Raw genomic sequence first — 12,265 nt, 5'->3', positions numbered from 1 at the left:
TCAGATTTTAGTTACTCATGATAGTTTTCAAGTCAACTAGTATGACTTCTTCACTGATAATAAATTAAAAAAAAAACTTGGTTTTAAAATGTGCTTTAGTTTTTCCTTTAAAATTGTATTTGTCACATACTGGGTATGTTTGGATTTTTATTTTTTAGGTTCCACGTAGGAGTGAATTCATATGTTGTCTTTTTCTGTCTGATTTATTTCACTTAGCATAATACCCTCTGAGTCCATCCATGTGGTCACGAATGGCAAGATCCCATTCTTTTTTATGGCTTAAAAATACTCCATTGTATATTTACCACATATTCTTTGTCCATTCATCTGTTGGACACTTGGGTTGTTTCCATATCATTGCTTTGTAAATAATGCTGCAGTGAACATAGGGATGCATATATATTTTTGAATTACTATTTTCTTCAGGTAAATAGCCAGGACTGGATTTCCTAGACCATATGATATTTCTATTTTTAATTTTTTGAGGAACCTCCATTCTGTTTTTCCCAACACCATTTCTTAAAGAGACTGTCTTTTCCCCATTGTATATTCTTGCTTCCTTTGTCATAGATTAATAGACCGTATAAACATGGCTTTATTTCTGGGCCCTCTGTTCTTTTCTATTGATCTGTGTGTCCATTTTTGTGCCAGTGCCATACTGCTTTGATCACGACAGCGTTGCAGTGTGCCTTGACATCTGGGAGTGCAGCACCTCTAGCTTTACTCTTTCTCAAGGTTGCTTTGACCATTTGGAATCTTTTGTGGTTCAAGAAAATTTCAGTAGTATTTGTTCTAGTTCTGTGAAAAATGCTGTTGATGTTTTGGATAGGGATTGCATGTGTCCTGTAGATTGCTTTGAGTACTATAGTCATTTTAATAATATTTGTTCTTCCAGTCCATGAGCATAGAATTTCTTTCCATTTGTTTGTGGCATTTTCAATTTCTTTTATCAATGTTTTATATTTTCAGAGTACAGAGAGGTTTTTCACCTCCTTGGTTAAGTTTATTCCTAGGTATTTTATTATTTTAGTGTAATTGTAAATGGAATCATTTTCTTAATTTATCTTTTCTGCTGCTTCATTATTAGTGTCTACAAACACATCAGATTTCTGTGTATTAATTTTGCATCCTGCAACTTTACTGAGTTCATTTATTCTAATAGTTTTTTGGTGGAGTCTTTAGAGTTTTTTGTATATGGTCATCATGTCATCTGCTAAGTGGCAGTTGAACTTCTTTCTTACCAATATGGATGTCTCTCTCTCTTTTTTTTTTTTTTTTTTTTTTTTTTTTTGTCTAATTGCTGTTGCTAGGACTTCTAGTACTGTGTTGATTAAAAATGGTGAGAGTGGACATCCTTGTTCCTCATCTTGAAGGAAAAGCTGTCAGTTTTTCACCATCTAGTATGATACTAGCTGTGGGTTTTCCATAGATGGCCACTATTAAGTTCCCTCTAAACCCACTTTCTTGAGGGTTTTTTACATGAATGGATGTTGAATTTTGTCAAGTGCTTCTTCTGCATCTTTTGAGATGATCATATGGTTTTTACCCTTCATTTTGTTAATGTGGTGTATCACATCGATTTATTTGTGGATATTGAACCACCCTTGCATCCCCAGAGTTAATCCCACCTGATCGTGGTGAATGATTCTTTTACTATAGTAAAAGTGCAGTTTGTGAATGTTATGTTGAGTATTTGTGCAAGTATGTTCACCAGGGGTACATGTGTGTCCTCTTCCTTCTCACTTAGTGGATGCTCTGCTGTATATAGGGGTCTGTGAAGTAATGGCTGGAAAGATGATGTAGTCCCTGTCCAACTATAAAGGGGTATCTGAATGGTCCTGAATTAACTTCAGGTGAGAGGATAATTGAAGTCGGTTACGTCGTATGTCAGAAGACAGAGCATTCTCTTGTGAATCAGTCACTTCCCACACTCCTGTCTTGAATACACTTAACCTGTTTCCTTCTCCCCAGGATGACTATCGGGTCTGTATGGACTTCAGCATCATTCAGAAAGACTCTCCTCCTGTTTGCCCTGTGGATGCTTCAGGCTGTTTCACAGCAGAAGTGACAGATTTCACAGGACAGTATGTGAAGGTCTGTGTCTGTAGGACAGAGAAAGGTGTGGATTTCATCATATTTCTTTGTTTAATCAGCTTCTTATTAAGTAGCTTCATATCTGGATTTTTTTCTTTTCCAGGAAATTGGTTTTTTTTATTTGGTTTGGTTTCAGCACATAAAACCAGAAAGATAGATATTATCGGCCACATTGTAAGCGTCTAGTATCTTGAGAGGAAGTATGTTATAGTTTCAAAGGCAGGAAAGTAGGCTCTGATTGGTAACCCCCAAACCAGCTTTGTGGCCTCGGGGCAGCCATTGCTGGTGGAAGACTTCACTATCTTATGTGGTGTAGAAGTGCTTAATAAGTACCTAAAGGTAGACTGTGCTCAAAATGTGGGCTGGGTATTTTTATAATACATGTGTCATTTTTGCCTTTTATTCATAGTAAACATATCAAAATATCAGATTGTAGTAATGTACATAATTATATTGTGTTACCAAGTATTGTAGGATATTTTAATGACTGTGCATTTATTTTTCTAACAGGATGCTGACAAAAACATCATCAGGACCCTGAAAGAAAAAGGCCGACTTCTTGTTGCTAGCACCTTTACTCACAGCTACCCTTTCTGCTGGAGGTGAGAAAAAGCAAAGACTTACAGCTCAAGCTTCTAGTCTGTGGGGACATGTAGTGTGTGCACCCGCTTTTGTCAATCTGGGGTTCCCCTCATTTGTGTCCTTTAGGGTTCATGTTTGGAAACTGCCCTCTTGAATTCCATGAATATGTGTAGTTATTGTTTTCCTCAGCAGTTGTCTGAGAAGTATCATTGTAGACAAATATTTGGTGTCAGGTCCACATTTCTTTAGGTGAGACTGATCTCTACCATTTCCTGGTGGAATTTAGTGAGAGATATAACATGATACAAGTTTGAATACAAGATCATACTATGAAGAGGTGGGTGAAAATGGAATGTTTGGGGACATCAAGTTCTGTTCCCACATTTCCTTTTTGCTGAAGTTGACATCATTTCTTAGATAGCTATCACACACCAGCAGAACTATATTTTCCTTCTTGTTCAATTTTGTTTTTAAATGTCTATTTTTGAGAGAGAGAGAGAGAGAGAGAGAGGCAGAGAGACAGCATGAGCAAGAGAGGGGCAGAGAAGGAGGGAGATACAGAATCCAAAATAGGCTCCAGGCCCTGAGTTGACAGCACAGAGCCAGACGTGGGGCTTGAACTCTCGTGAACCGCGAGATCACAACCTGTGTCAAATTAGGATGTTTAACCGACTGAGCCACCCAGGCACCCCTTCGTGTTCCTTTTTTTTTTTTTTTTTTTTTTAATGTTTATTTATTTTAAGAGAGTGTGAGTGGGGGAGGGCCAGAGAGAGAGAGAGAGGGCGAGAATCACAAGCAGGCTCTGTGGTGACATAGGGCTTGAACTTAGGAACCATGAGATCATGACCTGACCTGAAATCAAGAGTTGGACACTTAACCAACTGAGTCACCCAGGCGCCCCTATTTTTCTTTTTAATCTTTTATTAACTTTTGCCTTCTTGGTGTTGTGGAGATGACCAGTACCAAGGCCGTAGGCATTAGTATTTGCAATAAAAACAAGTATTAGCAGAAGGCCAAATAGGTGGTGGTGACGTCAGTAAGAAACTAAAAGTTGGCCTTACCCTGGGTGCCTGCACACCTCAGTCTGACCAGCACATCCTGCATTGTTGCTTCCCCAGGTCAGACACCCCCCTCATTTACAAAGCAGTGCCTAGCTGGTTCGTACGGGTGGAGCACATGGTGGACCAGCTGTTGAAGAACAATGACCTGTGTTACTGGTGAGCAGTGAGATGTGTGTGTTCACAATGTCCTGTGTCATTGGGTAGGGAGCATTGGCTTATCATTGTCCCCAAATATAGTAGTTCTAAGGGTCATCTTTTATTAAACACTATAATAATAGCTACTTTTTATTCTGTATTTTCAACACCGTGAAATTATCTAAATAATATTATATAAGGGAAGTAGCATCCTTTCTGTGACAAGGCATATGGAGGGAGCATTTTTCTTTTCTGTTAGCCTTAAATAACAGTCATTTTAAGGATCTATGTTTATATTTTAATGTACCTACAAAAGCCATCTGTGCTTACTGCTCTGACACATGCTGAGCTCCTGGACCATGCTCTCTGATCTGTTTATTGCAGGGTCCCAGAGTTTGTGCGAGAAAAGCGATTTGGAAATTGGCTGAAAGATGCACGTGACTGGGCAATTTCCAGAAACAGATACTGGGGCACCCCTATCCCCCTGTGGGTCAGTGATGACTTCGAGGAGGTGAGGCCATGCATTCTGTTGATTTTTGCTAAAGCACCTCATTTGTGTGTCTGATACTATTTCTTTTCTCTTTGCTCCTTTCTTCATCTGTTTCTCTTTATTCTTCCTAGAATCATATAAATAAGAATTTGGGGGGAGGGACAGTTAACTTATTTTTACTTCTGTTAAATATTTTTAAATTGTATTTATCACTCTGTGTTGCTCACCCCCTTTTCTCTCCTTGTGAGTAACTGATAATCGGAATGGAGACTCCACACCTGCACTGTGCCATAGCATGTGAATCTACCCTCATAGCAGTGTAAAGGGAAGGCTTAAAAAACATTACCAGGGATGCCTGGGTGGCTCAGCCAGTTAAGCATCCAACTGTCGGTTTCCGCTCAGGTCATGATCTCACGGTTTCATGAGTTCAAGCCCCATGTCATGCTCTGCGCTGACGGTGCAGAGCCTGCTTGGGATTCTCTCTCTCCCGCTATCTGCCCCTCTCCTGCTCACACCATCTCTGTCTCTCTCAAAATAAATAAAGTTTTAAAAATTTAAAAATTACCAAAGCATTGCCAACCTTACGTTTTATAAAGCCAAATGATTATGTGTGTGAATACGCTTACGTGTCTGTAGATATACCCCCATGGCGGCCTTTGGCATGAAGACTACAAGACATGAAAAAAACAGCAGTTAGGTAGCCAAGTCTGAGGGCTAAGGAAAGGGCTGTGCGTGCTCCCTAGGGAGCAGACACCCCCGGTGAGACCCACAGCAGTTCCTGCTTGGGCTGCCCAGCTGGATGCAATCCTGAGTGAGGTGTTGTGATCTCATTAGTTTGATCCGGTCCATGCACAATAATTTACTTCTAGCTTTGACTTGGAAAGATTCCAGATTAAAGAGCCAAATTCAAGTGCTGAGAAGAAACTAAGATGCCTCAGAATAATAGTCGAGGCATTTCATTTATGCTGGTTGCTAGTAAACCCTCAAAAGTACGTGTTGAGTGGATGCTGTTAGGTCCTCTCCATGTAGGGACTCCTGATAAGGTGGAGCCCTCTCATCTCCTCAGTGACCTGCAGCCTTTGATGACGTAAGCCACATTACTGACAGCCATCCTGAAAGTCAGAGGTTTCCAAAACTAAGTGTGAATGTTGCGTAAAGTAAAGCTGTGTGGTCTTTGGCTCTGAGATTCTTCTGCCTCTTGACTTTGCTTTGACAGGTAGTATGCATTGGATCAATGGCAGAGCTTGAAGAACTGTCAGGAGCGAAGGTCTCTGATCTCCACAGAGAGAGGTCAGTCTCTGAACGTCCGCTTTTCTTTGTTCCGTCATTTAGAGAGCACCCGGCTAGGTGCTGGGGAGACGTCTGTAGAACAGATCTCAGAGCTACGTGTCGGAATCAAGTACTGGTTTGCTGAGTTACTTTGTTGGTGACTCGGGTCATGTTCACGAAGGGTGGCCTCTGTCCTGGAGTTGGATGTCGGGTGACTATGGTATGAACCCCCCAGATTGAGCATCACAGTGCCCTCTGACAGCCTGTGATAACTACCAGTGTTTCTGTTTGCAGATGAAAGCTTGATAGGTATCGTGTTTCCTCTTGGTAATTAGACCGCAAGTTGTTTTGTAGTTAGAACTAATAGAAGTGGCTTTGCTTTGTTTCTTAGCATTGACCATCTGACCATCCCTTCCCGTTGTGGGAAGGGGGTGTTGCGTCGTATCTCTGAGGTGTTTGACTGTTGGTTCGAGAGTGGCAGCATGCCCTATGCTCAAGTTCATTATCCATTTGAAAACAAGAGGGAGTTTGATGATGCATTTCCTGCAGACTTCATTGCCGAAGGCATTGACCAAACCAGAGGATGGTATGTTCTTTGTTCTTTCAAGAATTTTACTGATTTCATTTTATTGGATTTCAGGGTATTTTATTGAGCACCTAACATCGATTAGCTGGGTGCTGGAGGGATTGTGTCAAACAAGACAGGCTCTGTTCTTGCCCTCTGCCCCTCACCACCCAACATATTATTACAGTGTCTTTTGAGGGACTCCTGGATGGCTAAGTCAGTTAAGTGTCTGACTTTGACTCAGGTCATGATCTTGTGGTTCGTGAGTTCAAGCCTCACATCAGGCTCTCTGCTATCTACACAAAGCCTTCTTTAGATCCTGTCCCCTTGTCTCTGCCCTCATATGCTCTCGTGATCTCTCTCTCTCTCTCTGTTTGAAAAATAAACATAAAAATAAGTAAATAATAAAGTTTCTTTTGTGTAGAGATCTCTCACTGCAGTAAAGCTGTTTTAGAGTTTGAATTATTTCATTGACATTTTGGAATAGAGAGATTTGTTATACTTGAAGATTAAGTGATATAAAACAAAATGCATGTTCTTACTCATTTTAAACAAGCTATTCAAATGTTTAATGAGTACTTACATGTAAGATAATGATTTGGGTGCTACAGATTTAAAGAATACTTGGAAGAGTACTCAGATGTTAAAGCTAGCCGCATAAAATCAACATTCTAAAAAATCCAGAGTTGGGGGGAAAAAAGCAAGGAGGGGAAGGCTTTTGGCATTGTTTTTATCTGGTGCCTGTTTAAAGCAGTACCCTTGTCTTGTGGGTTAGAAAAAGGTGAGTTCCCTTCTCATGGATGAGAAATTTGGCTGGCCCAGGTTCTAATTCCACTTTGATTAGTAATGTTTTTACAGCAGTGTTTCAGGAACATTAGTGTCATTTTCTACTTTTACATCTTGCAGTAGACATCACAAATTGAATTCCAGTCTTAACGTTCCAGAAAGTGCCATTTTCAGCCTCCAGTCCATTTATCTTTAGGAACAGGTCCAAAGCCCTTCTTAGGGAAGGCCAGATGCCTCACCAGCAGGTTATGTCCCTGGGGGGTGGCGATGTCTGCCAGCCCTTGACAGTCCTGTGGGTCCCTCCGTGCACGTCTCTCCCCGCCTGCCTCAGGCTCAGGCTGCCTGTCCTGGCAGCCAGGACCTCCTGACCCACCTTCAGAGGAAGGCTGTCTGGTCCACCCTCAACCGTCCATGTCCTGTCATGTCTCGGGGTGCAGAACCAGGTTGGAAGTGACACTGGAGCATCACTCACTAGGGTGGCTGCAGGGATGTGGTGGAGTTTAGGGAACAAGCGAGCTAGCAAGGCAGCAGTGTGCATGGCGTCTGGCAGAGCAAAGATGTCATCTGCATTCCTAGTCTCTGCTGTCTGACTTTTGGGGGAGAGTGCCTTCTGCATCTTCTGTCCTCAGACTGTCTCATGTGACATTATGCTAAGGCCACACACACCTGGATTTTCAGCCTGGCATGTCTAGGGGTCCCGAGAGGCTGCCAGCTGGCCCCTGAGGAGGGCGGCAGTTCTGTCCTCAGCTGCTGGGGTACTTTATTAGCTTTCAGTCACATTTTCTGTTTTCTGCCCTGATTTGTCTGCAGTGGGGTCCTGTGTGGTTTTTCAGCGCACCCCCAAATGTTTCCAGTGTCACCAGCCAAGAACCTTTGTCATAAACAATTAATAAGGGTAACTGATCTAAAATAGAAATTTAGTACTATAAATAAACATAGTCTTTTTTCCTTTGCTCAGATTCCTTTTCTGTTGTTGCTGATCTGTTTATGGGTTTTTTCCAGGTTTTACACCCTGCTGGTGCTGGCCACGGCTCTCTTCGGACAGCCGCCTTTCAGGAACGTGATTGTGAACGGGCTCGTCCTGGCCAGGCAGGTGCTTGTCCCTGGCCCTTTGCTCTAGCAGCCATGGTCCGGGCGGGTCTAGCCATTTCTTGTTGCTGCTCTTCCCTTCTCTTCCCTTACCTTCCCTCCCCTCCCCTCCCCTCCCCTCCCCTCCCTCCCTGCCCACTTCTCTCCCAGTGTCGGTCCCTCCCGAGGAGAAGGGCAGACTGGAGAGCGAGGCCTGAGGGGGGTGGGGGCATGCATCCTGTGATAAAGTACATTCGCTGCTGGTACTTATTTAATCTGTACCCTGGTCCTTTAATAAAGATTTTTTTTTGTCTTTTTAACATGAGGGAACTATGGGTTCTAGAGATTTTCGAAGTCATAGAGGATTCTTATTTTTTCTTCTATTACCCGTAGTCATTAAAAGTCAAGTGCAGGGGCGCCTGGGTGGCGCAGTCGGTTAAGCGTCCGACTTCAGCCAGGTCACGATCTTGCGGTCCGTGAGTTCGAGCCCCGCGTCAGGCTCTGGGCTGATGGCTCAGAGCCTGGAGCCTGTTTCCGATTCTGTGTCTCCCTCTCTCTCTGCCCCTCCCCCGTTCATGCTCTGTCTCTCTCTGTCCCAAAAATAAATAAACGTTGAAAAAAAAAAAAAAAAAAAAGTCAAGTGCAAATTACTAAAAATAAGAAGTAAACATTTACATAGATACCTTGCCTTGTGTTTTCCGAGGCAGGACATTGTGCAGGCCCTGCTGTGAGTGTTTCGTTTTCTCTCATCAGAGCCCCAGAACTGACGTGGGTCCTTTTCTTATCCCATTTGGACATTTGAGGAGTTTGCGATACAGAATAAGCAACTTGCTCAAAGTAACACAGCCAACGGTGATAAAGTCACCTTGTGCACACAGGGAGTCTGGCTCTACTGTCTGTGCATCTTTGGAGTTTTTTTAATTGAAAACATTATTGAATCGTAGATTTGCGTACAGTTGTGCAGCAGTAACAGAGAGCCCTGGTGTGCTTTGCCAGGTCACACTTTTCAGACCCAGCATCATCACCGCCCCATCCTGTTCGGCCCCCTGTCTCACATGTACCCATTTGCTGGCGTGCTTAGTTGCACACAGTTACCACACATGTAGGTCCCTGGGCCCACCAGCACGGTCAAGGTACTAGACTGTTTTGGCATCCCAGGACTCCCCCCACCCCCACCCCCCCACCATTGCCCCTGGCCCCCCAGCAACCACTAGTCTGCTCTTCATCTCTGATTCCATCACTTCAAGTTCTGTTATGTGAATGGAATCCTACCCTCTATGACTTAGGGCCTGGCTTTGCCACTCAGTGAAATGCCCTGGAGATTCCTCAGGAAAGTTGTGTCCTTGGTGGAGCAGTGCTCCGGGTGCGGGTGACAGCAGCTTGACCATAGCCTGCTGGAGGACATGGGGTTGTCCCCAGTGGTTGCTGACTATGAACTGCTGTTACAGGCTTTTGCACCAATTCAGGTTTTCATTTCTCTGGGATAAATGCTGAGCCTGTGTTTTCAACTTATCCACTGACTCACCACCATGTTCGGAAAGACTACCTATTGTGCCCTTATGCCACTTACATTTATGTATTCCAGTTTGCAAGTGACCTATAACCATATGTAAGGGTAAACCGCGACAGTGACGCATTTGATTGGCATCTCCCTTTTGTTTTTTCAAGTGATGGCCAAAAAATGAGCAAGCGAAAAAAGAATTATCCGGATCCACTTTCAATCATCCATAAATATGGTGCTGACGCCCTCAGGTACAAGCCACTGCCCTGCCCTGTGTATAATGTCGTTTTATGTAAGCTCCCTTTGTTGATCGTGTTCCTTAATTTGGTTTATAATTAGCTTTTGAAAAGTGTGTGTGGTAATGTGGTCAGTTATGTTGGTGTGGTGTTGGCTCCAAACCCGCAAGGTGGTTTTCTAAATAACAGCAGCGTGTGCAAACCCAGAGGTATTGTGGGGAACTGGGCCTGTGTTGCTCTCGGGCCGGCTGCTGGGCTTTCTGCCTCCCTCCCTCCCCTGACTCCATCTCCTTGGCCATTTAGTCCTTTTTTACACTTGCTCCTCAGAAGGGCCATCTGTGGTATATTTATGCTAGAGCACATAAAAACTAATATCGAAAAGCTTGTAGAGAAACGTGAGCTACCACTTGAAATAGGAGTCCTAGTCATGGACATGAAGTGTTTGGGTGGCAGGGGAACCACAGACGTCTCGTCCTGCCTCCTCCTGCCACAGACACGGAGACACATCCAGGGGCTGTGCCCAAGCACGTTGGCAGTTGCTGTGTGGCCCAGGGGCAGTGAATGGGGTGTCCTCCCCCATCCCCCGGTTATCTGTTAGACTTCCCCTTGGGCCTGCTGACAACCTGAGAGCCACGTCAGTCATTGCAGTGAGGACTGTCCCATCTAGTGTTTAGCAGCACCCCTGGCCTCTGCCCTCTGGAGCCCTCTGCTCCTTCTGTGAATCCCTGCGGGTGCCCCTGGGTTGGCAGAGTGCCACATCTTGGTAGGGGTTACGTCTCCCCTTCGTTATTCACTGGTTTTCCTACACAGAGTAAAAGCTTTGTCACTTTTAAATTGACCATTAGGGGGCGCTTGGGTGGCGCAGTCGGTTAAGCGTCCGACTTCAGCCAGGTCACGATCTCGCGGTCCGTGAGTTCGAGCCCCGCGTCGGGCTCTGGGCTGATGGCTCGGAGCCTGGAGCCTGTTTCCGATTCTGTGTCTCCCTCTCTCTCTGCCCCTCCCCCGTTCATGCTCTGTCTCTCTCTGTCCCCCAAAAAATAAATAAACGTTGAAAAAAAAAATTAAAAATAAATAAATAAATAAATAAAAATAAATAAATAAATAAATAAATAAATAAAAATAAAAATAAATTGACCATTAGAAGAGTATTGGTGATTCTCCCCCTTTATGTTAAAATGCTAATTTTCTTGTTTGTCTTGTCAACATGCCCAATAATAATACTTGTTTTAATTTCTGTGCTCCTTTTCTGTGTGTTTTTTCTCCTCATCCAGATTATATCTGATCAACTCCCCTGTGGTGAGAGCAGAAAACCTCCGCTTTAAGGAGGAGGGTGTGCGTGATGTCTTGAAGGACGTGCTGCTCCCGTGGTACAACGCCTATCGCTTCTTCATCCAGAACGTGCTGAGGCTGCAGAAGGTGTGGGCTTGGGTTTGTGTAGGAAAGAGCTCCATGGGCAACACCACAAAGCGGTCCCTGTGGATGGGGCTCAGAGCTGTTGGGGGGCCACCAGTGAAAGTGCACAGAGTCTGGGGTCTGCACTGGGTGGGCTCCAGCTGGCCTCTGCGGCATGCTGGGCCCCTGCAGAGGAGTCCCCTTGGAGGTTTATTGATCCCCCACTTGCCCTCCCTCCTGGACCCCAGGCTGACAGGTGGGCTGGGGGCGAGTCGGCCGCCTGCAGTGAGGAAACGCTGAGGAGAGGCTGCTACACACGGTGCTCGTGGTGCATCCGGGTCCAGGCTCTGAAAGTGAGAGACGTCCCACTGGGTTGTTAGGAGGGAAAACCAGGATTGTGGTGTGTGTGGAAGTGCCTTGGGGAGGTTCTGTGCCCCGTCTGAGAAGCCACCTCCCCTGAGGCTCCGTTGCACGGGGGTGCCTGTCTGTGCTCTCAGGGCTCCGTTTGGGGTCAGACCCCGATACCACACATCTTCTATGTCCAGCGCCTTACTGTGTACGATACCATTGACTAATCACGCAACATTAATCCTTTCTGGAAATTGGTTGGAGGCCACACTCCGGTGGGCTGGCTGTTCACCGTTGGCTGCCTCTGGCTCATCTCCTGATGTGGCCTCTCCCTGTGAGTCATGGAGGGCAGGCAGGTCCCTGCAGGCCTCTAGCTGGTGCGGGACTCGGGAGCACCATGGGGCTCTCCTGGGCTTGGCAGCCGGGCACGAGCTCCACCATCAGGCCCTCAGATCAGGGCCACCATTAGCATGGCCACTGCTCTGCCAGCCTGGGGTTGCTACAGTGTGGGGGGCATGGGTGAAATGGGCCTTCAGCTTGAGGAGGGTTTTGCAAGGGAAAAGGAGGGGCGAGTCAAAGCATTCAGTACAGTGGACAGTAAAGCAGAGATATAAATTCCTAGTGTTCGTGTTCGGTTTATACACCTTCATCCAGTCCTGGCCAGCTGTACTAGCTTTTGCTATGCAGCTTTAAGTAAGTAAATCCTACACTTATAAGACTTTGGAATATTTTTCAATT

At 44.9% G+C, this 12,265-nt stretch overlaps 1 protein-coding gene across 1 annotated transcript in view; it reads left to right on the top strand.

Annotated features, from left to right (window-relative positions):
- Positions 1–12,265, top strand: part of IARS1 (isoleucyl-tRNA synthetase 1) — a 68,827-nt gene that overhangs the window by 28,903 nt on the left and 27,659 nt on the right. Inside the window, exons 11-19 of the mRNA XM_030292973.2 lie at positions 1,972–2,094; positions 2,605–2,696; positions 3,795–3,893; positions 4,257–4,383; positions 5,579–5,652; positions 6,023–6,217; positions 7,985–8,071; positions 9,719–9,802; positions 11,059–11,203. Of these exons, the coding sequence (XP_030148833.1) occupies positions 1,972–2,094; positions 2,605–2,696; positions 3,795–3,893; positions 4,257–4,383; positions 5,579–5,652; positions 6,023–6,217; positions 7,985–8,071; positions 9,719–9,802; positions 11,059–11,203 (1,026 nt within the window). The remainder of the gene's footprint in view (positions 1–1,971; positions 2,095–2,604; positions 2,697–3,794; positions 3,894–4,256; positions 4,384–5,578; positions 5,653–6,022; positions 6,218–7,984; positions 8,072–9,718; positions 9,803–11,058; positions 11,204–12,265) is intronic.

The sequence above is a fragment of the Lynx canadensis genome, chromosome D4 (genome assembly GCF_007474595.2).
Source record: "Lynx canadensis isolate LIC74 chromosome D4, mLynCan4.pri.v2, whole genome shotgun sequence".
In the NCBI taxonomy this organism is placed as follows: domain Eukaryota; kingdom Metazoa; phylum Chordata; class Mammalia; order Carnivora; family Felidae; genus Lynx; species Lynx canadensis.
This window is presented reverse-complemented; position numbering and strand designations above follow the sequence as displayed.